The sequence below is a fragment of the Cariama cristata genome, unplaced genomic scaffold, assembly GCF_000690535.1.
Source record: "Cariama cristata isolate BGI_N322 unplaced genomic scaffold, ASM69053v1 scaffold19849, whole genome shotgun sequence".
NCBI lineage: Eukaryota > Metazoa > Chordata > Aves > Cariamiformes > Cariamidae > Cariama > Cariama cristata.
The window spans coordinates 19,726-46,575 of record NW_009634269.1 but is presented as its reverse complement, the minus strand read 5'-3'; the positions used below and the strand labels follow the sequence as shown (position 1 = coordinate 46,575).

General features: G+C 37.3%; 1 protein-coding gene across 1 annotated transcript in view; it reads right to left on the bottom strand.

The window, feature by feature from the left end:
* Nucleotides 1-3,981: 3,981 nt before the first annotated feature.
* The window catches only part of DARS (aspartyl-tRNA synthetase), a 41,511-nt gene continuing 18,642 nt past the window's right edge, over nt 3,982-26,850 (bottom strand). The window contains exons 4-15 of the mRNA XM_009707100.1: nt 25,426-25,528; nt 24,078-24,158; nt 23,555-23,614; nt 14,466-14,577; nt 12,326-12,460; nt 11,005-11,152; nt 9,912-10,058; nt 8,864-8,906; nt 8,097-8,177; nt 7,339-7,450; nt 6,342-6,413; nt 3,982-4,618 (exon numbers count right to left, since the gene is read on the bottom strand). Coding sequence (XP_009705402.1) covers nt 4,527-4,618; nt 6,342-6,413; nt 7,339-7,450; nt 8,097-8,177; nt 8,864-8,906; nt 9,912-10,058; nt 11,005-11,152; nt 12,326-12,460; nt 14,466-14,577; nt 23,555-23,614; nt 24,078-24,158; nt 25,426-25,528 — 1,186 coding nt within the window. The 3' untranslated portion in view covers nt 3,982-4,526. The remainder of the gene's footprint in view (nt 4,619-6,341; nt 6,414-7,338; nt 7,451-8,096; nt 8,178-8,863; nt 8,907-9,911; nt 10,059-11,004; nt 11,153-12,325; nt 12,461-14,465; nt 14,578-23,554; nt 23,615-24,077; nt 24,159-25,425; nt 25,529-26,850) is intronic.

Below are 26,850 nucleotides of genomic sequence, written 5' to 3'. Positions count from 1 at the left end.
GGGGCTCTGTGAGGGGAGCACCCCGCTCCCCAGCCTTGTGCTTGGCTTTACTCTGACCGCTGGGGCGTTTGGTTGGTTCGTTTGGTAAAATGCTGTGGAGAACTTTAACCTGTGGTGGAGAAATGCGTCCCACAAGCACGTAGGTGGCTGCAGCGAGCTTCTGCAGGTTGCTAGGCTCACAGCAGGAGGCCAGCTACCAGAATAGGAGTTAAAACTCCACTGGTACAGCCAGGGTGCTGCTGAGGAGGGACGGAGCCATGGAAGGCCCTACACTGTGTGTGGGAGGTGTCTCGGGCAGCGTCTTGCTGACAAGACCCACCAGGCAGGCTGTACCTCTGGCTTCTGAAGGATTAGCTTCAGGTGAAAAGGGTGTAAATTAAGCCAGGTGAGGGTCAGGCCTTAGTTTGGGCACTTGGCTCCTCCTAACCTTGCACTTATGGGTCAGATGGTATATAGTAAGGTTTGCCAAGTGATGCCACGGCTGATAGCCGTTACCGAATGGCAGCTGGCGGCACACGATGCCTGCCAGCAGGAACTGTTTCAATATCTATGAAAAATTGCTTAGAACTGCTCTGCCACCTGCAAAGTCATTAATCTCTGCCTAACTGGGAATTTTGCTGTAATTAAGGCAGCTAAAGGCTGACTCTTTTTCAGTTCTGAAACACTTAATAGTGCTAGCAACTGAAGCTTCCCGCAGTAGTGTTATTTCATGTCATGGTGCGCTTGCCGTATAGTGAACAGAGACTTGTTTTAATTGCAAAATGGTAAAGGCTGCCTGGCAATTTGGGGTTTTGGGTGTAGTAAGATTCAACTCTGCATGGTTCACTCACTTTTCACTGCAGAGGTCAGAGTAGAGGTTCTGGCTGGGTTAGGCTTTTTTGGAATTTAGTATTATTTTAATGTAGATTGTTGTGCTTTGGTACATAATTACAGCTTTTTGAGGGCTGGGGTTTTTGTTTTTTCTTTTTGAAGATGGCTAAGGGCTAAAGAGGTGGTAAAGTAGAAGAAAAACTGCCCAATCATCTACAATTTATCCTATGCTTACATACTCTTTTAAATCCAAAGAAAATAGTAGAACTAACTCGGTAACTTTAAAACAACTTCCAGTGAATAAATTCCATACTTTGTCAGATCATGCTAGCAAAAATATGCACAAGTGCAAGTTGGTTGTGAGGCGTGTTTATTTTAAAAGAAGTAATAATTCACCCTAGATAATTTCTGCTGTTTTTTTTTTTTTCCTAATTTCTCTCTATAGAAAAAAAAATCTACCATCACCCTGCATGTAGATGATGATAATACTCAAACAAGGAATAGCAGATAATTAAAATCCGTTTGGGCAAGTTGTGTACTCTAGAGATGGCTGTCAAGAAAACATGCTGTTTTTCCAGGTTCTCTCTCTTTGGCACGCAGGAATGTGCTCCAAGGGGGCCCCCATCGCTGCCTGCATGGGGTGGAGGTTAACAGTGGACTGCTGTGGCCTGAATGAAATCACCCCACTGTACGGGACATGCTGGAACCCCAGTATGAACTGGAGTCCAAGGCAGCCAAGCGATGTGCCACAATGGATATTGCCCACGTGTTCTCCTCCATCCCTTTGGCAGCAGAGTGTAGGCCACTGTTTGCTTTCACGTGGAAGGGTGTCCAATACGCCTGGAATTGACTGACCCAGGGTGGAAACACAAAGTTTTCCTGCTTTTACTCTTCCTTTCCTCTTCCCCTGGCCAGGGAGCAAGCAGCTGTGTGGTGCTCAGCTGCCCACGGGGGTTAGCCCCCCAACAGCTGTGTGCAGCAATGGGGAACCAGTCCTGCACTTTTCTTCCAAAAGAACAGCCTGACTCTTCTTTCCTGCTGGGCAGATTCAGACAGCTCAGTGAACACAGATGGGTTTTCTCAGGAAAAACGCTGTAGTTAAACTTCAGGAGCAAACTGAAGCTTTGTGTTTGTTTTGAGCTGATGACTCCTGGGCTATTCCTTACAAATATCCTTTTTAGTTCCTTAGCTTAAAAAATTGCATGATGGTAATTATCATCTGTGTATCATGAAAGAAAAAAACATTTTAACTGGTGGAGAAGCAGCAGCAATGTGGACTCCATGTAAAATGCTAAACTTCCTGCAAGTTACTGGAAATAAAGGACTATACAAGGTTCACTTTTCCAGAACTACCAAACCAGAGTTACTACCTATCAAAGCAACATAAAGTTCTCAAATTACTATTTGCAAGGTTTCAAACTAAGTTCTAACAATATGCAGGTCCCACTAAAGTATCCTGTTAAGATTACATTCAGGACAAATGCATTTTGCATTTTGATTTATGATCATAATTATTTTCAGTTAGCTAAGAAAAACTGCTTGAAAGGATTCTGCATACAAAGGAATTGTCTCCAGCCAAATTCGTGTTCTTGTGCAGCTACTGTGAATAAATCAAACTACAATGTGAGCTCGAATAACTCTAACAGAATTGGGGTAAGCATAGTTACAGGAATGTATGCCCAAAACTTGCTGCCAAATCTAGAGCAAGAAACACAGTTCTCGGAATATTATTTTTGTTGGCATGAAGTGTCAGTAATTTTGCTTCTTATTAGAAGGATGCGCTTTTGATGTGGAATACATTACCATTTCCATATGAACAAAAGTAATTAAATACATTCCAGTTGGCTTAGCTGAATAAACAACTGTTTTAATTCATCAGTAGTAAGTCTGTGATGATAAGCTGTGTTTATAATCCACTTAACAGTATACCCAGTTGTACTTTACAAAGCTAAGATTTTAAAGTTAATAATTTGGGGAAGATTCCATGGCAAATTAATTACAACAGACTCAAAGCTGCAAAGTATGTTATTCCTTGAATTATCTGACTTCTAAACAAAGTTTAACTTTTCCATTTCCAGTACTTTACTTAACTGACCTTTAGTATGATTGTTTTCTAATGGAGAACTCTTGCCACAAAACATTAAAATTAAGTCTTGTTCAGTGGCAGCTGCAAAAGATGATTTGCCCTTTTGTGAAATTCTATGCAATTTATACGCATCCTCACTGACCTTTTTGTAGCATAACCAATATGTGACTTCTCTGACATTTAAAAATCAAGGTAGCAACAATAACACAGACTGTCTAAACCATACCTCCATCTCCTCCACATGTAAAACGTTAAGCAAAAATTAAGTCAGGAATTACAAGTATGTATGAATACTAGAGTAACTCTATTGCAGTGCCCAAAGTAAGGAGTTTAATCCTTTGCTCTTTGGCATCCACACTTAAAAAAATGTTTTACATTTGAAAAACAACTATCAGAGGCAGGCCATAAAAGGAAGTTTCAAATACACTGGTTCCTCTCCAAATGCAGGGCACATCCTTTGGGTTGGAAGGAGGAAGAAGATAAGTAGATTTGTGCATCACTGCAAATTGAGGAGGTTCAAGTAAGTGATTCATTTGAGAAAAAGGATGTCTAGAAAGAATTTTAGAAGTATTGAGACTTACAGAAACAGCCAATTTCTCTAAATGTACAACAGTTGGGCTGTTCACAGCATTTACAAATGAAAAAAACCATGAAATAGGTCAGCTTGCATTATTTGCTTTTATTTCATTGGCAACAGATATATGAAATCCTTGCTGATTTGTTTCATTTGTTATCCTAGAGGCTGGGTCAGGCAGGAAAACCCATCACCTGTTCTCAAATGCACCATCCATTTATTTTCTGAGAATATTATGGGTATGCCATGAGTGTGTGTCACCTTCTATCCATTCTCAATAATAACATAAAATAAAGAGCAGGCCTCCGGCTTGGATACCACTTTCCAAAAAAAAAAAAAAAGGGAAGAAGATAGAAAGAAAATAAATTTAAACTTTAGGCAGTTACTGCATCATTTAAAAAAAAACAAAACAAAACAACCCAAACCAAAACCCAACCACCCTTATCAATTAATGATTATCTTGTGAGGATACAAAGCAAAAACCAGACAGACAGATATTGTATCTAATTCACTTTGAGAGATTTATTGCAATCTATTTTCACAATTTCATATGAAGACTTTTTGTTAAGAACATTCTTCTCTCACCTGCTTCTCTACCTGACACCCACGTAAATTAACAACTGGCTGGTTTCTTCCTGATTTTTAGATTGCAAGCATCCAGTTATTTAAGCTTTGAGTCAATTCTGTACTTCAGAATATTCAATCTTGCTGACATAAGTTAAAAATGCAGAATTTTTATTGCATAATTTATTAAAATGTTTAGAAACGTGATACAATTTAATGTGACCCTAGAATACTATCTCAAAGTATCACATTTTCATTAAAATGTGCACAGTTGCCAATACAAAGAGTCTTGATCTGTTAAAATATTTTCTTTTAAATAAACAGCTAAGGATAAAAAAAATGATTGTGGCACTTCAGTAAATGATTTTTTTTTTTTTTAATTGCATATTATAATGCTGAAATCAATACAGATTCATGAGTAGCAGGGGATATGCTTGCAATCGTGTCATCTTTGCAGGGCAAATAATCTCAAACCTTCAAAGGCAGCTCATGTTAGGGTGTCAGTCGTTTGGGATCCCGTGGGAACATGGAGGTCTGACGAACATTATGCAGCCCTAGGTACAGCATGGTTACTCTTTCCAGCCCTACAACAAATGAAAAAAAAAGAAAACAAAACCCCAAACAACCTATCAGTATAGTCAGTCTTTTGTTTGAAACTCTCAAGAAGCTAAAGGTACTTTATACCTACACCCAGACTCACAGAGTAGCGTGACCAATGACTGAGATGTATGCATTAGCACATCCAATTACAGAAAGGAGCTAGAACCAAAAATTAGGGATTTTACATACAGTGCCTTCTGCCACAATACAGACTTCATTTGGAACATGTATCAATAAGCAGTGGTACTAGAGACTCCACTCTGCTCTGAATCGCTTCGGACTTTCAAGAAAGATGGCACAGAAAATTGAAATGGGAGGTGGGTGATCAGGAGAACTGCATCTTGAATACAGTAACAGAAGTATAGCCCAGACCAGTCTTAACAGCTTCAGAGTAAGAGACATTAAGTGCCATAAGCAACTACAGTAAAAACCTACAGTTGGGCAAGTTTATCCCAAACCCTCTACAGTACAAAAATGTAGATTCAGCAACATGTACCCGTGTAACTATCTGCTAATATCTTTATGATAATATTTCACTGGTCGTTGGATTCTTTCTTCCTGAAATCTTACAGGTTATGTGTGTACTGTGGAATATGGAAGAACGTCCTAATCCATGGGGCTACATATGCACCCCAGCACACTAGTTTTCACACACTGCCCTCCTATGTTAAGGTTTCCATCTGAAACAGCTAGAAACCAGTGTTAACCCCAACAGCATCTCCGATTTGGCTACTACATGGCCTGACCTCTGAGATGTGCCATGAGGAGCATTTACTCTGCAGAAGAGATGTAGCTTCAGCTTCCTTGATGTCAGTTCTGACTGGCCTAAATGATTTTGGATCGTCTGCAAATGCTGCATCTCCTCTGCTCACAAGTACTTTATGATCATCTTGTTGGTATTTCAAAACAGTTGTCTCAATAGCGTATTGCAGATTAATGCATTTAGTGAAGGCATACTTAGGAAGTTGTTCTGAGAACATGCTGAGAATGTAGTAAATATACTTTACAACAGCAAGGCAAATGCAGAAAGACTGAATCGAAGAAATCATTGCATTTATTGATCAGGACCTACAAAGTGTCCTGTTTCCATATACATGAACAGATTTCATCCTGCTAATGAAACCAATGTGCATAACTGTAATTTGGTATCATTAAGATGCCTAAAATCTATCTTTTTTTTTTTCATTTTAGTATGTAAAATACTCACACCCAAGACACAAAGCCTTAATACCTTTTCTGAAAGACTTAGCATCAACCAAACTGATCAGTGACATTCAGTCAAATCACTGAGTAAGACAGAAGCAATCACTTATTTCTCCTCACTGCAGAACAGCTTCATCAAATGCACTAAGCGACCGGTGGCTTCTGGTATTAGCAGGCTATGATAAATCCCATCATAATACAGTATTTTCTTGCTTCCTTAAATTTGGTCAAATTTGAGAGTCATGTGCCTGGCTAATAAATAAGCATTTTTTCTTGTGATCACCCACTTTTTAAACTTGCCAGATTGTGTCATTAATATTTTGCCTATTTATTTTATGATGATCCTTACATTTTAGCTTCTCTCCTTAAATTTTCCAGGACAAACTGCTTCACACATGGACCTAACAAGGCTACTATTCTGAATTTATATTGAATCCTGCTGAGACTGAGCAGTTTAAATCAAGCTTAGGCTAACACAGAACAAAATAAAATACAGATACTTACCTATTCCACCACCTGCGTGTGGAGGTGCACCAAACCGAAAGGAATCGATATAAGCCTTTATTTTCTCCAAATCTAGAGAGGAAAAAGATACGTTTCTCACCTGCTCAATGAACCCCAAGCCAAACATACAAGTGACTAGAGGACTGCAAACACAACAAAAAATTTACCAATTTAACTTACAAAGTAACAGTGAGGTTTTACTCATTAAACATATAAATTATCCAGGACTATGTAGAAATTAAGACTATAACATTTTTGCTTTATAATTTTGTTAATAACTTAATCAGGGAAGAAATTATAGAATTAAGAGCTGGGCCCAACTGTTCATTGTAACTTACAGAAAAGGGTGACTTCTTGAATAAACTGCAGTGAGAAAGTGAAGATTTAGCAACTATTTTTCCATCTTGCTACAGTGGGAGCTACTCCTTCTTTGCTACTGCCTACCTGCCACTTCACTTTGCCATTCACTGAAAGATAATTTTCATCTACATTTTACTCTCATGATTGCCACCTAATTTACTCTTTTACCCTTCTACTATTAGCTGGCCTTGTCCCTGCTAAGTCTCTTTTTTCTTTGAATTTCACCAACAGACTTGCTCTCAGGTCAAGAATTAAAAAGGACAGCCAACCAACACTCTGCTAGAGTACTCTGTAAAAAGTTTGTGAGAGTACAGAGAGGCACGATTGAACGAGATTTGTTTGTCTACCCTCATTCTGTTGAAGGTATTTCCTGCATTACTTTCTCTCTGAAGTCCTCGGAAACAATTCCTTTTCATCAAGGTGTGCTGGGAAACTAACTAGTTTCTTAATACCACCACTCTAGATTAGAATGGTTAAACTCAATTAGATGGATTAACATTAAGAATGAAACAGTACTGTGATTTTAGCACTACTGTCATATAACAAATGCTGCCTCAAATTCTTCCTCTAAAGGAAACAAATCCAATAATGATTTATGTTCTTTTAAATTCAGCGTCATGCTGTTTTGACTTGTTACCGATGCCATGATGCTGGGCTCTTTCTGTCAGCAGCTGAGGATCGTGAATTCTCTGAGCTCCAGACAAGATCTCTTCCCCTCTCATGAACATGTCGTAAGAGTTAGAGGTTTTCTGGAAAAACAAAGACGAGTTTATTTCCTACCTACAGTTGCTCCCTCCTTAGGTGGCAAATATGCACCTCTCAATAACTTCACTTATGATATTCAAAGTTGTACAGTAAAAGTGCAATATATTTGCAGCCTGCCTGGGAATTACAGCCCTTTGGCTCCTCTCATTATATTGGGTTGATTTAAAAACTGAAGTTCATCCACACGCCCTTTGAAAAACCATTACACTTGCATGTAGTTACCCCAGCAAAAGATGCTCTTACCCTGGATTTAGGAATAAACTGGGGAATTGCTAACAATGTAAAAAAAAAAAAAAAAAAAAGCATATTTTCTGTTCAAGTGTCTGTTGCCCTGGAAGAATGTTTTTGCCTTTTATCAGTGATGGCAGCAGTGCTCTGACCATGGAGATCTCTTCATAAAGCTCTCCCAGTTTTAGCTATGCTTGTTTCTTTCTGGTATGCTTTCATCAGTGAAGAGTAACAGTAAACATTTTACAAGTCATGTAACACTGACCTAATCTTGTAATCAGAATTTTAATGATAACAGCAGATCCTATAAATACACTTTATCAATTTTGTCAAGTTATTCCTACATGGAATAATTTAAACTACAAAATAAGCCCATTGACAACAACAAAGAATTTTACTTACAGGGTTTACTGGGTCTGGCATTGTATAAAAAGGCCTCACAGCAAGAGGGTATTTGTCAAGAATATAGAAGTCCGTGTCATACTGAAAGAACATAATTTAAAACAGTTAGTATACGAGAAAATGATGTAAAGAACAAATTACAAGAGGAAGACACAACCAGTGAATCTTTGAAATAAAATAAAAAAGGTCTCCCAATAACTTCCCACAAATTTGACAGTATTACCTTAAAAAAATAAGTTATCAATAAAAGTGGTGTATTATTTTTCAGTTTTCCAATACTACTTCTAGTGTAAACTTACAAATGTTTAGCAGTAAAATGTCTTGCTGTAGTAACAAGTTCTTATTTTTTTTGCCAAAGATTTCATCTTGTCCTATAGATTTAGTTAGAATCGGTTTTGTTTTGTTTTAATTATCGTTAATAACTGGTTTTGGAACATACTATTCTGTTTGGTGTACTTAGTATAACAGATGATAGAAATAAACATAAAAGATTGAAAATGGTTTCAAACAGCTTATTAATCATAAAGACAAAACTGTCAGTAGATGAAACAAGCAGCAGCAAAATGGGAATGCAGTCAGACAATAAAAAAAAATGCTTAAGCTAATAACAAACTCTTCACAACTTCTGCATGTTCTGAGACACTGTATTCTCAATCAGCATGTAAAAGTTGTTTTACATGAAGCAGGCTTTTAGACCAACCCAGTAACTCCATGACATCAGGTTTCATATTCAATGACAAATTCATTTATTCTAAAATAATTGTTACCTTTTCCTTTACCAGGCGTCCCAGGAGTTTTTCATTAGGTGTGCTGAAAAAGATTATCACCATTAAAATTAAGTGATTTAAACTTGTACTGATTATATACTTCATAAAGCTAAAAAGATATCAAGCTACAGATCTACTGCACCCTGCCCTTTAGAAAATCTAGCACTTGTTTCTGAATGTTTGGATTGTGCAGACAGAAATTTCAGAAATAAAAGTATATTCATTTCTGTTCCTAAATATTTTGTATTGATCCTAGAAATCCCTTAAATGAACTGACACCTAAAGATATTCTTGCTCTTAATATAACTACTTCCTAGCCACCATATTCTGATCACTGAAGAATTGTGTACTCTATTTCCTACTGGCATATACCTTGTGCAGCCATTTCTTCTTAGGCACAGTGAGAAACACCAGAAGAAGTTGCTGAGGAAATTATTTTGCTCTATCAAACTCTTAAAATTGAAACTTCTTGGACACTCAGATTGTTTAACTGTAAAATCACACATTATCCTAACGGTACTGGATATATTATGGGAAAGAACAGAAATGTTTTAAGTGTCTTTAGAACAGTTTATATATGATCAGTTAATTAAACCCATTTTCCTGCAAATCAATGGGAATGCAATCATGATTGCTTAATCATTTTCCGGAGAGGTGGAAAGAAGAAATGGGAAGATGTTACTGAAAAGAAAGACCTTAAGACTGAAGAATCTTTTTGTTTAATCCTATTCAAGGACACGTGATAATTCACATGAAGGACTGCAATTGTTAGAAAAACAAATGCTTCCTGTCCTTAGAAGCTTCAAATTACTCTAGGTTGTAAGTTACTTTCTTTTGGATTTCAGAGTTTGTATGTATAATCTATGTTAAAAGAAAGGACTATTTTCATATCCATTCATTTATGTGTTGAGAGATCTAGATATAAGTACTGTTTATTCCTCTAAAAGCTTGTGGTTCCTTCTTGAGGGCTGTTAGCTGAACAGTACAAAACTGACATTTTACTACCACTTTCACAAGACATTGACACATTTGTGTACTGCCAAAGTACCTCAGGTCTTCTTCATCACCCATCTCAACACCAGCCTCTCTAAGCATGGCCACAGCTTCACGGTATTCCAGCCTCAGAGTTGGCTCCAAAAACTTAAATGGCTCGCATGGGAACTGTTTGTTCACTGTCTGAATTTCAGTTTGGAATCTATATAGAAGGAAACAAGAACAGAAGCAAAATATGAAACAATCAAGAAATGTACTCCTCTTGTTCTAACAATGATTTTGCAATGGCAATATAATTTTGCCACAAGAGGTCCCTCTTGCAACATAAAAAACTGTTTAAAAGCCACTTCTGAAGAAATTCTGGACAATCCTAATGAAACGTTTCATGTAAGTTAATGCATCTGTTTCAATGATATACATGTTAATATTTTACTATTACTTCTGTTTTATTCCTTTTGTAAGAAATAATTGACTAGGTCAAATTTTCACAGTAAGGACATTGAGAAATCATCCCTTTGATTTAAGTAATGTCCTATTTCAAATAGAAAAGAGAAATTTCCTTCTAAAGAGACAAAAAGATTTGCATTTCTGCTGGCAAAACAGTCTAATTCATAAGCAAATGAAAACCATTTCCTAAACTTCTGGTCTGGCTTTTTAATGAGTTACACTGTGAATAATGGAAAATAATCTTTGCTGCTTTCATGGCAGAGATGCAGGCTGTTACAATAAATTTGGGTCAGAAATATTTTTTTTCTTAAATAGTAAACATTAAGATTAATTTCAAAATAGAACAATCAGTCTACCTGTAGTGGCACAAAAAGAAGGGCAATTTAAATTAATGATGGATCGTTTCTGTTAGGAATTCCATTCAACAGTAAACAAGTTTTCTTAGTAAGCCAGTATACTCCAGGAGATGCCATAGGCCAGTAAACTGTCTATTTTTAGCCTGAGTTGCTTGAGTGAACTTTAAAAGTCAGGCACAAAGAAATAATTAAGAGCAAAGCAAAAACGTTTGACGTTCTGTTGTAAATCAGATTACTAATGATTATCTGACAAGCTAAGGATAAAATGCTCACTTATTTCATACCACAGTGCAAGAGATCTCAAACAAACAAAGTTGCTCATGAAATGGAAAATGCTCTCATTACCTTTCCTGAAGTCCCTTGAATATCTGCACCAAAGTATCTGCAATCTCATCTACCACTTCATGATAGTGATAGTTAAAAGCCATTTCAATATCCAGACCAACAAACTCAGTCAGGTGTCTGTGGGTATTGGAGTCCTCAGCTCTAAATACTGTAAAATTAAACAACAGAAATTCTAACTGACCTGAAATTATCATTCCATTTTGAAAAATAACACTGACAATCAATCACATCTGCGTTTGGATCAGGCAGACAATGCTGTCTTTAAACATGACAATTCTCACTGAAAAACAGAAAGAAAACTAGCTGCCTCGGAGCATCATTTATAACAAGTGACAGCATTATCGTAGATGTGGTGCTCAAAGGATACAAGACAGACAAGAGGCAGTAGCTCTTGTTAGACCAACAGACAGAAGTAGAAAAAACAGACAAGCTTTCAGGCACACAACTTTCAGACTTGAAAACTACCTTTTTCAGAGGAAATAGACTTGTGCACGTGTGTGTGTGTTCTGGGTTTGGTTTTTATTCAGATACACCAGTCTAATATAAACATGTCCTCCTATAAACCATGACTCATTTGTTAGTAATTAACAAGAAATTTAAGATCTTCTGAATTACTTGCATCTTTTATTTTATAAGCTGTTATCGAATTGTTTTCCATCATTTCCAGCTTACGTATCTATAAACCTGAATTTGAGGTCTTAGAAAAAAAAATGCTGTATTACCACCTAAAGAGGCCATATCTTACCAGCTTTTGAGAAAGACAGAGTGTAAGACTGGAAAATATTAAATTTTTTATTATTTACGGACAGCCCAGTTAAAAGTATGTGTTTTCTAAATACAATTGTTTGGTACATACTCAAAAGCAAGGGATAAGTATACTTTACTATGCTATGCAATGTGAAGGAGGTAAAACCTAGCTTGCCTGTTTAAACTGCTTGCTACTGGGCAATTAAAGGCAACTAGGCAACTACTGGGCATGGTTAATAGGAAACTATGGCTTCAGTGATCACAGTGTTGTTCCATGTTTTACTAACTTCATCATATTATCAATTTCCAATGCAACTCTACTCTTTCTCCTCACAGAAGAGCAGGCACTGGATAAGAGTACTCCACCTTTATTTCAGCATTTTAGTTTTGTTCCAGCAACTTCTCTGTCAACTTTACTCTCATTAGTCATCCCAGCTGAAGTGTTTGATAAGTGAAACTATATTAAGTGAAACCATTCAAAGCTTTCAGTGTGCGTGTTATCTTATTTGTATCACAGCTGCTAAAAGCCATCACCACACACTTCAGGCTTTGGATAAACCAACGCTCTTCTTACCTGGCCCAACGCAAAAAACCTTTTCAAAGTCAGCACATATGCACATCTGCTTGTACAGCTGTGGGGACTGAGCCAGGTAGGCACTGCTTTTGAAGTATGATACAGTAAACACATTGGCTCCTCCTTCACTGGCAGCTGAAAAGCAAATGCTTGCAGTAATTATCAAAATAAAAATATAAAAAAAAAGTTAGAGATAGAATGATAGACTATTGGTCTTACATTGAGAGATCAGAAGGAGATTTTTCTTCAAAGCATATTAGGGGAAAAAGATACACCTGCATCCATTAACGCTAAGGGAAGTTTTGCAGCTCAAGACTGTCATGCATTGTCTTGCAAATCTGCAAATTTAGTTGGGGTAGTTTAACATGTTACTATTCCCAGCTGTCCTTCACCTCAAGAGTGACAACAGCAGAGAAGGCATGCTTGTACCACCACATCTACTTGCAGCCCAACACTTCTGTGGAAACCAATCTTTACCAATGATGTAGGCTTCCAGGGGTTAACAGCGGAGGCCGAGATGAAAGTGCATATCCTGTTTTGCCAGGACCATCCTCTCTAACTGAAGGCATAAACATCTCTCAGAGCCAAAACTAGACTTACCAGAGGACATCTGCCAAAGGTATAAAGCTTTTTCTCAGTTTGAGGCAGTTTTCATGGGAAGTTACCTTAGGAGAATAGGAACTAAGAACGCAGGCATTTGAATCTCTTACTGCAAACTGCCTACCAAAACGATCAGATGAGTCACTTTACCTTTCCATTTCCTAGTGTGTGGTATGAGAGTTATAGTTGCCTAACTTGCTAACAAAAGCATGCCAGAGTGAAAGATTAGTTAATAATCGTTGAAAATTCTAATGTTAAGGTAATTCCATGTAAAGTACTAATTATTATTATTACTAACCACTCCACTGACATTAATGTTTCTTCTCTTTCATTACCACTACTCCCACTGAAATGGTTTCCGTGAATATTTACAATTATTTTTGAATACAGGTAACTTTTAAAATCTCAAATCTTAGAACAGCTATGATATTTAAATTTGAAGTTTAGCAAGGATTGCATCAACTTAACTTAGTTATTTTTACAAAATATGATCTCATTCAAACAATAGGATGGTTGCTTGCTTTCAATGGTACACTGCACAGTAAGAATAGCACACTTCCTCTAAGGTCCTACATAAATAAACTACTTGGGAGTCTTTAGTACTTCATGCTGTTTCAACTGTCTCTGTAGGAAAAAGAGTTATCTAATCTTACAGTTCAACGATACTTTCCATGTTGAAAGAATAGTTGCTTACAGGTGTTTTGTTAAAAAGCCCTTTTTTAAATCTCAATCAAGAGCTGTCTTCAAAAATATAAATACAGAAGTATAAAATTTGGTAGGCAAAACGTATGCATATAATGAATGCCCATACAATGAGAATAATACAAATATTCTGCCAATATTCTGCTCTACATTTTCCATGCCATATGTCTTAGCAACATCAACAAAACCTCAAAGAACACCAGTAAGATGGAAGAAAACCATCCATCAGTAAATCAAGTAATTTGACTTTTGAAAAAAAAATAAAATACAGCAGATCAACAACAGAACTAGAAGCAAATCTGTCTTTCCAAACTTTTAGTCAGGCTGAAGCTGTTATGCCACACTTTCAGAAAAATGGTCTACCACCTTCTATTCAGCCATATGCTTGTTGCTAAAGAAGTGACATATTGTATATAATGGCATCATCTTTTATACTAGGATATGTTTGTTGTAACTTCTTTATGATGGAAGCTGCTTTTAATCTGAATTAGAGTGGGGGTTTTTTTGATAATGGGAATGGAACTGGCAGTGCTCAACATTGACAACACTGATTTGAAGAACAACGCATATGATCAGACATCTGTATTTAACCAAATTTAAACTTTAAATGCACTGCAGAGTACGTGAATCAGGTATATATAATATTTGTCTTGTCATGCTTTTAACATCCAAAGTCGGGAGAAAAGTAAAGAACAACTTTGATACCTGCTAGAAGAAGTTTGCTATGTTGCAACGTTTATCTTTTCTAAATAAAAACTTACTAAATTTTTGGCAGATAGGTATGCTGAGCAACTGTAAAAGAAGCAGACCTGTAGCTGCTGGATCACACATACAATACCTGAAATGATTTTGGGAGTCTGAATTTCCACAAATCCCTTGCGAATAAGAGTTTCTCGGAAAAGCTGACAAATACCAGACTGAAGGCAGAAGATTGCCTGACTAGTGGAGGTCTATAAGAAGAAGATAAAACAATGAATCCTAAGTTTGTCTTTCCTGACTCTGTTACTTTTTCTGGACAGCTGGAAGGATGAATCTCTTCTCTTAGGAACACTTGATTATTGTATTTGCCTAAACAGAGAAAAGTGCAAATTGGTAATTGTTTATAACACAAAAAGACAGCAAAGGAAACAAGAGAAACTCCTCATTTCAATTTACGGCACATTCAGTTATAAAGGAGACACTATGGTCAATTCTACATTTAAAGAATCACTGATTTATGAGAAGTGCTTCTGCAAATAAAGGTTTTATAGTAAGAAATTGAATAAAAACTCTAAACCTATTAAAAAGCTTTCAGCACACTGAACTAGAACAGCTGCAGTAATATACAGTGCATGATAAAAGCAAAGCCCTCAATAACTTACATGAGGTAGAAATGTTTGTGTCCATTAAGGGCTACCAAATACAACAGTTTTCATGTAAAAACACAGCCACATGTTAACCATGCACAACACTGCCACAAAACCATCCCAAAAGCAAGGTCTAAACTCCCAGCATATAAAACAGTCCACTAACACCTGATGATATGAACTGCAGTTCTGTCTTTTCAAAATTTACTCCAAAAGCACATTTAGCTGAAAACAAAAGTAGATTTAGCTGAACTGATCATCACCTTTTTGTTTAGGTACGTGACACAGTTAAGCTACTTATCTGGTTAGCAAATACCTACACTAAATATTCCTCTAACACTCTCGGGCTTTAGTGTGAAGAAAAAAAAAGCCCTTAGTGTATGCTGAAAACACTGCAATACGTCAACACTGAACCCATATCTGATTTTGTGCTTGCAGCGTTTAAGACCTGACAGTTAGCAACCTAGAAGCATATATGAAACCTAACGAATTCTTGCAAACAACTAAGAGAACAGTTCTTTACGACAATCTGCGTCATACCACTGTTTACTTCTCTTTTCTGAAAGGTACTCAACTTTTCAGTTGGGCTAAGAGCAGCCTTGTGGGCTTTTTCACATGACTCCTACCAAACCACAAAACAAAAAAACCCCAACCAAAACAAATTATATAAGCACCCAAATTTATACAGTCAGTCCAAGCTGAAATAAAGCTACATCTATCATCTCTGCAAGATAAAGATATCACTTCACTGAAAAACCAAAAGAGAAAACTGTAATAATACTGCAGATCTGTAGTAATTTGGAGTTATTTGCAATTTTAGCTGACCGATAAAATATCTCAGGAGTGTAAGTGGTTGAGACTAGTAAATAACAGCTAGCAGCTCTCACTGTCTGATAGCATTAACCACAGCCGCTACTCCCACTACCTTCAAAATGAAGGAAGCAAGGTTTTGAGCAACAGTTACAAAAGTACCATCAAACTTTGTCACCTTTTTTACACAGGTCTCCCAGAATCACACATATGCTAAGAGTTTGTCTGAGTACTGGATGTAATTTGGCAGTGTTACATCAAAGCACTGGGATGATTCAAAGGCTTTTTTTTCCCCTTAACCATCTCCTACTTAGAAGGTGAAATACATTTTCCAAGAGATGACAACTTAAACAGACACATTTGGTTTTACCAATACAGTTTTTGATAAACTAGACAAATTTCTAAAAATGCTAAGAGACAAAATGTGTAACATTTATTTAAAGCAAGATAGTAACAATGCCTCCTCTACCCTTGTTATGAACCAACACCAGTTTCATGCCAGAGCAGGTAAGAATGCAGTCCTAAGTCATACAGTCCTAGGAAAAAGAAAAATGGTTGCTAAACCCCATCTGAAAGCAATCACTTGGTCTGACCTAAAAGTGTGCACAGAAACACAGCCAGTCAATAACTAACACAGTTTTCCACTAACAATAGTTCATCAGGTAGTAACTCCTCCTGACTTTAGTAAGATGCAGAGCAAAGACTCTGTCTTCCTAATCCAATCTATAATGATAAATTATGCTTAAAAACTAGTATTTATGAAAGCAGCCAAATTCACAGATCTGGACACTGAAGCCTTTATTTAACTACAGACCAAGGAAAGAACAAGCAGCAATTTTCTGTACCTCGAATTAGATCTAACAAGACCACTCTTCTTTCTACCAAAGGTAGCCGAGTTTCAGTGCCCACTCATTCAGAGACTGCCAACAAGGATAACTGCTGAGAATCTGTGATACTGCAGTCTCCTTGTAAGAATTAAACAGACCAACAAGACATTTGAGATAAGCTCCTGAAGAACTGCAACTGTCAATGTACTGTGAAGTCAAATGGATGACCTCAAAAGTTTTATGTGCCACTACAACTTTCCAAAGATTTTAAAGATGATTCTGTATCTACACATAGAGCAAAACTTCTCAGGTTTAATTACATCCTTTGCACCGGTATAATGTTTAGGACAAAAAGAGAGTGAATTTATCTGAAGAAAATAATACAAGCTGTTACCTTGTCTTTAACTGAGATGGTGGTATGTATATTACCATGTTTGGTACAATGGTAGGTAACACAGTTACCATTTGAGCTACCACACTTAGGTACAACACAGCAAACTAAAGGCAGAGACAGCTGTCAAAATGAATTGATTTTTACCTTTGCCTTAAAAAATATTTTGCCATGGTGTTCTTTTCCTCTAGTGTTTACTCTAATATTAACTCTTCCAGACAGGTACTGACAAACTATCTTATCTGAGTCTATGGTAAAGACAGTAAATATTCCTTCAAGAGTTAAGCAGAAACTAACTTAGGCCACTTAAATGATGCTGCAGTTAACAGTGTTAATGTTTTAACTCTGTCCGCAGAGTTGATTTTACAGGAAAACTCATTATTTTTAATAATCACCTTTCTTACAGACAGCAGGAAAAAAAAAACACGTTTAGCTGACAATGCTGAAATATGAGTTGCGGTCATAACCTCACTCTAATTTCACCTGTGTGTTTATTATTTAAATGCCACAAAGGAAAATATTAATAATAATAGAACAGAGCATATTTTAACACTATAAGCAGATTATAAAAACAATGATCACATTTCATTCAGCACAAGCTGCAACATAGAATAGCCATGTAAGTTGCCAGAGACCAACAAATGGGTTTCAGTAGAATCGAGGGCAGTTAACACCTTATGTGATCATATCTCAAAGAGGTGCGACTGAGGCACAGACGTGCAAAGTTGTGAACTTTTCTTTTTACTCTCACCTCAGCTGTAGAATTTGTTCCACTCTCACCTCAGTTTTGCTTTTCTGTCTGTCTGCTGTAATTACCCATCTTCCACCATGAACTATCACTAAATACATAAAGTAGGCTAAATAAAGAGGGAAAATAATGTAATCTATCTTCTTTTAAGTAATACACATTATTCTAAATAAAGTAAATAATTTCGCAATTCCTCTACTATATATATATATCAGAAATGAAGGTTTTGCTAAGAAATAGGATTTATGTTAAATAACAATTTTTTAACCCCAAAGTGCCTCAAGCTAACTTTTATTCAAATTTCAATATAACTTATATTATAAGAAGATATGAGGTTTGTTGTCTAAATGACTGGGACTGTGTTATGTCTTCACTACCAAATCACTATCCACAATAAAATAAACTATACATCTGCTTGTTCATTACAGCTTGAATTCAGTCAGGAAAAACACAGCTTCTGCAATGAGTAAATTGAATTCAACACCATGAAACCAAGCTTGAAGTAACCAAGTATTTTGAAAAACAACTGCAGTAAGATCAGGGTACAGTTGAACTATCATAGAACACAGTCTGACATCCATAAACTACTGAAGATACAGTTTAATGTTTATGCTCTACCCTGAGCAGTGTAAACAGGATAATATTGATCCTAAAAAGACTATGCTTTCGTCTCAATGAGCTCTGCAATAGCAGACACAATTATAGCATCAGGACTGCCCAATGCATATAATTCAAGTCAAATTTAGACAGATACTCTTAAGATAAAAACCCTGCTGGACACAAAAAATAAGCCAGAGCAAGGACATCAATCAGGTCCATTGTTAAAACTGGATAAACCTGAATCGATTTTTGTTTCAGAGGAAGACAAACTAAGAAGCAAAACCCCAAAATCAGTGTTTTGCTTGTCTTCTCTTCATTTTTTTTCATCTACCACCTATCTTCATGAAATATTGTTTCTGTATGTGTTTTTACAGACATGGAAAGTCTACATATCACTGAATACTTCAGTTAAACTGAAAAACAGCAGAAAGTAAAGATTTAAAAATACAATCAGTGCTGCAATTTGCCTTTTTTAATTGTTCCAATAAAGGAACCATAAATCAAACACTTCTAGAATCAACTGTTCTGACTTTCATTACCCTACCATGAAAAATAGATACTTAGGTCAACAGTGGTTTCCTCACGGTCACCTGTGGTTATGTGAAAGACAATTTAGTTTATACAACAACTCTTCTTCCTTCTTACCAGCTCTCTTGTCTCTATACCCTCAATTTCTGTACTCCATGGTGATCTGTATTTTATGAGTTAACCCATCAGAAACAGATTCATTCTTCCTCAGTCATCACTCCTTGGAAAGGATTTTTAAAACCTCTCCACCCTAAATAATCACCATTTTCCCTCCATACATCAGAATAACAACTACAGCAACATTTTAGAATCTTGGCATTTAAGTACTTCCCATCCCTAACCTTAAAAAAAACCCTACCACACACCTCTGGGAGATCTTTGTCAGCAACCAAAATGCAAGACTTAAAAACACAGAGCACTACTCAGTCTATTTTCACATGTATGCAAGAATGGAAGTCTTGCAATCTTTGTAGAATACTTTGCATGTTAATCTCCACTAATGTAATTTCCTTATTATTAATTGCACTCCTTTTATTGCATCATAATCAAACTTTCCTTGGTATACAACATAGCTGGACGGAGTGATGTTATTTTTGGAAATCCAGTCCCTTTCATTCATGCAATAACTGAGTTTCAAAGCTCCACTTGGTCACAATTTGGCCTTACTCAATGAACTCATTGGTTAATCACTACTTAAACTACTTAACTACTTTAAAGACTGTATTTAAATGGACAAAAATAATTTTAGTTCCATACTAAGGACTTTCTTTAGCCTGACTCTAGCCAAGATCTATGCATTCAGTTTGTTAAATCTTCCTCCAAAAAATAGTATCTCTATTTTTGATGTTTGATGACCTCCTTCTTCCTCAAAAAACTGGGGCGCTGAGGAAACCAGAACTAGATGGTACATATGTCTGTGGTTGGACTTCCTCCCACACTTGTAGGAACAGACCATCACAGCATCTGTTAGAACTATTATGTTAACATTTCATACAATCATAGAATCGTTTAGGTTGGAAAAGACCTTTAAGATCATTGAGTCCAACCATTAACCTAGCACAGCCAAGTCCACCACTAAGCCGTGTGCCTAAGCATCTCATCTACAAGTCTTTTAAATACTTCCAGGGATGGTGACCCTATCACCTCCCTACGCAGCCTGTTCCAATGCTTGACAACCCTTTTGATGAAGAAACTTTTCCTAACATCCAATCTAAACCTTCCCTGGTGCAACTTGAGGCCATTTCCCCTTCTCCTATTGCTTGTTACTTTGGAGAAGAAACCAACCCCCACTAGGCTACAACCTCCTTACAGGTAGTGGTAGAGAATGATAAGGTCTCTCCTCAGCCTCCTTTAAAAAACCCCAGCTCCCTCAGCCACTCCTCATAAGACTTGTGCTCCAGATCCTTCACCACCTTCGTTGCCCTTCTCTGGACATGCTCCAGCACCTCAAGGTCGGTCTTGTAGCTCGGGGCCCAGAACTGAACGCAGGACTCGAGGTGTGGCCTCACCAGTGCCGAGTACAGGGGGACAATCACTTCACTATTTCTGATACAGGCCAGGATGCTGTTGGCCTTCTTGGCTACCTGGGCACACTGCTGGCTCATGTTCAGCCAGCTGTCGACCAACACCCCCAGGTCTTTCTCTGCCGGCCAGCTTTCCAGCCACTTGTCCCCAAGCCTGTAGTGTTGCATGGGGTTGTTGTGACTCAGGTGCAGGACATGGCACTAAGCCTTGTTGAACCTCACACAATTGGCCTCAGCCCATTGATCCAGCCTGTCCAGAGCCCTCTTTAGAGGCTTCCTACCCACCAACTTGGTGTCATCTGCAAACTGACTGAGGGTGCACTCGATCCCCTTGTCCAGATCATTGATAAAGATATTAAATAGAACTGGTCCCAATACCAAGCCCTGGGGAACATCACTTGTGACCAATTGCCAACTGGATTTAACTCCATTCACCACCACTCTTCAGGCCTGACTATCCAGCCAGTTTTTACCCAGTAAAGAGTATGCTCTTCCAAGCCATTCTTCCCTACTGCCCACAATTTTGTTTTCCTAGAAGGAAGAGGTATGGGAGAGCAGTGGCTAACACTGGTTTCAGATATCTCTCTGAGTTTTTAACACATCATGTCTTCTAATCCTCCTTAGAACATGCCTACTTAGGCAGTGCATTTGAAACATTAGGGGCTCTCTGAAGTCCCATTTCTACTACAGCTCCATGCAACCAAATCACTGAAAATCAATTCCTGCTTTGGGGGCTGGGGTGACGTCCAGTTATTTTGAAGGACAAACTGCCCTCGTGTCCCTGCCCTGGTGATTCCACTCCATAAAGTGCTTAGGATATGTGTGTATATATATATATTATACATATATAAGCACATGTACTCTCGAATGAGATTTCCCCTTTCTCTTAAACACCTTTTCTGTTTATGCAGCTCTCCCTTTTAAAAAACAGGTCAAAGTAACACACAGTTATTTAGAATCTTCTTTTGCATAAGCAAAGCTCCTGCAGAACAAACAAAGCAAACTTATGAATAGGCATGAGCCTACTGTTCCAAAATAATCTGCTTTTGTTCTGCAATAATGAAATGTGCAACAGAAAAGACACACAGAAATGTGACACAGTCAAGAGACAGAAACTTTTCCCATACATAGGGGGAAGGCAAGACAGACACCTAAGCCTAATCAAGGGAAAGCTGTGGCCAGATTATATCCAGACACAGGTGCATGCAGAGGATGAGACATAAGGCACTGAAGTACTGAGATTTGACATTTCATCCTTCCATCAATTTCATTCAGCATGAAATAGCTGTTTAGCACCACAGGCAGCTGTTGGAGCTAAGGAGAAAAATAACTTTTGTAGAAGGCAGAGTTAAGGTTCAGACCTCAAAATAAGGTGCCAAACATTGCTGAATAAACGGTGTACCGACAATGGTTGGGACATACAAGTTAGAAAACATTACAGCAGCATCCACTTAGCTCACCAGCTGTATCCTCCAGGCAGAACACTCAGAACTAATGTTCTATGACTATACCGGCAGAGATATACAAGTATTGGGAGAGTCCTGCTGGACTACTGAATACGTACAGGGACAGAAGAATTTTAGTCCACTCCTTTCTCTTCCATCTCTTGTGTTTATTCCGGCATTAGTGTCTTCCTTCTTTTTCCATTACTATACACCTTCTTAGGTTTCACTCTGCAGATGCCCTCATCTGAGTAACAGCCAAGGATATTTTCATGCCATTATTTTCAGCTAGTATTTTTAACTGTTATTTCCCTTTGTATGATTTCTCTGTTCTCTTTGGGGTTCATGGCTTTTTCCAGTTTATTATGCAGGTATTTCATTAAATGGATTTTAAGTTTCTCTGGAGTGCTGCTGAGTATTTGTCTTCATCACCAGAAGTTCAAGTAAAACTTGCACTTTGAGCACCCCAGAGTTCTCCCTTCAATTTAGTACACTGCCTTACCACTACAATAAGCTGATGATCCTTTAAACGATTTTCACTTTCAACCATTAGTATAGAGTTCTTTTCATCAAAGGCTTAATTTAAGCCACAGATGAAGAGACCAATATGATGAGATACTGAATATCCTGAAAAGTAATCACAAATTGAAGTTGCTCAGTATTATACATAAGGTCAAGTGAAAAGCAATTAACTTTTGTCCAAGTAAAACAATTTGCACCAGTAGTTTTAGTTGCTGAAATACGGAGATCAGATGTCCAAATGCTTTAAGTATCTCAGTGCCAGAACTTCTCCAAATTTTCCAATAAATAACCAACTTTTTTGTTTTATTTCCCAGGCCCAAAGATTGATTTACTGAGAAACTGCCATTATCAGAACTTTGAAGGCAGTACTAGATACACCATAAAAATGAGCTAAGCACACTCTTCATTCAATGAAAAGTTAATTAAAATTTTATTTTCATTTGGAGAGCCAAATGCAGGAAAAGACCAGAAAGCCTCATGTCAACATGAACCATTATTTACTTACATGCTTAGTGTTAGCCGCTGTTTCATTAAAAAAGAAGAAAAGTTCTGTAACTGATTTAGTAGATAGTTTTTTGCTGCTGATCAGAAAGATTAAATATTTGGGAGGTATATGAATTCACAGAAAGCTGGATCTCTATGACCTGGATGAAGAAAGGTATGCCAGGAAAAATAAGAAAAAGGCGTGAATGCTGTGAAAGAAACAAAGAGAATGAGATTGGTATCGTGGCCTTGTACAATTTCACTTGGGAGATATGCATTACAGCACCTCAATTAAACGTTAAATTCAAAACTTCCACCTTATACTTCAAAAAACTGAGCTCTTACTAGTTTTTGGGTATCAAAGACTACATTCGAGAAGAAATGTTGTCTCTAAATTGTCCCTATTCAGTCACCTTTGACTGCCGTAAATAAAAAAACCCAGATGCACATGGCCACAAGCCAAATCCTAAATGTTCACCTTTCAACTAGTAATACATGTTCTTTGATTAACATCAGGAAAGGTGAACACTTAGGATTAAAAAACCCTGCGTTTTCACAATGCCACTCACAAACAGAAAAATATGTTGTTTATTTTTCCTCTGGCCAACAATACACTTCCATCAAATCCACGACTTTTATTGCCTCATGGATTAGAAATCGAAGAATAAACACTTGCAGGCAAGCATGCAACACAGCACATTCCTTACCCTCAGATCAATGACTCTGTTGTCCAGTCTTGTATCCTGGTTTACAGTAGCTCTTCCATCCTAAAGAGTTGTGCAAAAATACAAAATGAATACATACACCTCCCAAAATAAAAAACCAACCCAACAAAACAAAATCAATGGAGAAAAAGATAAAAACATCCTTTGGCTAAAAGCCAAGGGTTATTTCTAAGTTCAGTAGAATTTATAGATCATTCTAGAAAGCAAATTGGCAGCACAGCAAACCTTAAGGCGTAACTTCTCCCAGAGGTCAGAGGCAGAACCCAACTATGAGGATCCAGAAGACACACACACAATACTGCAAACCCTGTGGTTTTGACCTTCTACTGCAGTTCAGCAGACATCAAAGCTAGAGATTTCTAACACAGTTCTGGATAACATGAAGGAAGTAAAATGCAAGCCTAACAAACCCCCCAAATCACTGCATTAAGGAAGTTGCCTGGCTTTCATGTTTTTGTTCAATTACAGAGACAACAAAAAGTATTTCAGGATGCAAATTTTTCACCTCCTCTCCTTCCACTTCTGGCCGAACAGCGTCATCCAGCTGTAAGGGCAGTCGGGGTTCAGCTAAACTGATCACATAGATCTGAAATTGAGACAGGAACAGAAATAGCATGAGACTCAGCTCAAAAGAAGGTGTGATTTAACAAAAGGCTATTTCTGGCATAGACTTGAAACAGTGTTTGCATAGGCTGTTAGCTGTAAGACTGTGATTTTATTCAAATACTTGAAATAGATGGGTGCATTCTCATGACAATACTGGAAACGCTTAGTTCTTATTTTCCTTTTGAAAGATTAAAAATATTCTTTTTTCTTCTGGGAAGCATTGAGTTGAGCAAATACACACTGCCTGAGGGACAAGCCTATTTGCATGAATGTCAGGCCTGAAACTACTAGATTTCACAGAGTTTTATGTTCTGATTCCAGCAAGATCATCCTGTTCTTCTTGTTGTTAACGTATTATTTTACTTATCATCTGATTATATCTAAAAGAGCCATTTCAGATTGAGAATTTATGAAATACCTAAAATACAGAGAATGAAAAACACCTTGCTTTGCCTTACAATCTAGTCATAGGTGCAGTGAATTTGATATTCTTTCAGAAAAATCAAGCATATGATAATCTGCACATATATTAAAACATGTTTCTTCAAAATCTGCTGCGAATTTTCTCCAATGCTGTTCACTAAAATTTACCTTACTGCTGTAACTATAATAGCCATTGTACTCTATTCTTGAGGTGACCGTGTTTCAGCTGTACTGTAGGCATACAGTTTGGCTGAAAACCTTTAGAAGGAAATGATATTACATAAAGGTTTAAATATGCTTTCTATTTAAACAAATTATAAAGTTGCACTTCCTCCAGCCCTACAGCACAAGCTACAGGCATTTTAGATTTCAAGAGCTTCCATACTGTTAAGCCATTGCTTTACTGTTGCTGAGAGTTGTGCATTCCATTCCATTGTACTAAGGGGAAGACTGGAACTTTCTGATACAGAAGAAACTTCTGACTTGCATTTAAAAAGAAGCAGACTCTTTATTACAGTATTGGCTGCAGTTAAGAATCAAAAACTAGAATTACAAGCATTCCTTGCCAAATTATTCTAGTGCACTACTTTATTTTACTGTAATTCAAATGGCATATAAAAATAGGAAATTCTAAAAATCAAATCTCTTAAACCCCAAAATGTTTCATTTTTATGTACGATACACTGAAATTTGTAGTTTAAAGCAGTTTATTTCTCTGGTATGGGACTGCTTACTGACAAAGTTTCTATATGTAGATAGACAGATAGCCTAGACAGATAATCTCTCAAGCAATTAACCAGTGCTCCATTTGCTCAAAAATTTACCCTTTGAACATGAAGCTCAACATCTTGCTGAGTACAACCTCCGATCTTCTGATGTGCTTTCCTCACAACGCCTTCTACATCCACAATGCTCTCTTTGTTGATGCTGTCAATAAAGATAAGATAGGAGGCTTACTAAATTTCATTGCACACTGCATGAGACTCAGTATGAGCTCTGGGACATTCATGTACTGTATTGACTGCTGGAACAACAAAACAGAGTTAAGCATTTAGGTAAAGTTCCTTATTATATATATAATAACTGAGCAATAAAGGGGTTTGCTAAAATATTCCCAGCCACAATAAATTCAAACTGGGATGGAAGACTCGAGAGGGAAAGAATTATGATTAAGCTTAGTGCTCGCTCATTCTTTGTGTGTGTATACACAAACTGACAAATTGCATAGTTCTTTTTCTAGGCCACATACACTCTTGTGTGTGTCAGCTGATGCAATTATCTGAAAGATGTGTCTTAACCAGCAGAACAACAAACTGAAAAGAAGTCCTAGATCTGGAGGGGGAAATCAAAACTGACTGAGCTTGTTTAAACTACGTGACTTGTTACTGAAAGATGCAAGATGCTTGTAAGTCATCTCTCTACAACAGGGGACATCTTAATTGCTCTCCACTAACAGTCACTAATAGTACATTAAAACAACGTATAACATCTTGAAAGTCTTCCAAAAGTATGACATAAAGTATATGCGCTATAAGCAAACAATAACAAAAGCCTCCAGAGTCATAGGTGAAAAAATAATTTGTTTGAGCAGTTTTTATTTAGGTATCTAAGGTACTGGACTTTAAACCAGTTAATTCTCTACTGATAATCTCATCCCCACTGCAAATATATTTTCACTCTGTCTCTTTGCTAGCCTGCTTACAAAAGGCCAAATATCAGAAAATACTTCTTTCCTTTTTATGAAAAATTACTGTTAGAATTAACTTTATCTTTCACTTCTCAGGCCTTCTTGAGAAGACTGCAAAGCACTTTATCTACATCACTTGACCACATAAGCTCTTAGAAAGCAGCAAAGTAGCAGGCCCACAACTTAACTGCAAACAAGAGGTGAGCAACGATGTCATCAGACAAGCTGGCCACTACTGATCTCAGTAAAGCAAAGAGCAATTAACAATCTTCAATTTTACAAAGTTGGCTTTTTTTTTTTTGTGTGGTAAGACCTCTCTCCATGCCCCAAAAAACCCAACCCACAAAACCCATACAGCAAAGTCGGAAGGTGGTGAGATAAATATTTATATGGACAGGAGGTGTTACTGAGGGGCAGTAACCCCCAGTTAAAGTAGGTAAGGACAGAGTACAAGCAGGCACAAGCTACTGCTGATGGGAATTATAGTCCTAATCACCTGCATCAGTTTATCTAGCACCACCTGGAGTAAACCAAAGAGCCATGAACAAAACTGAGGTATTTG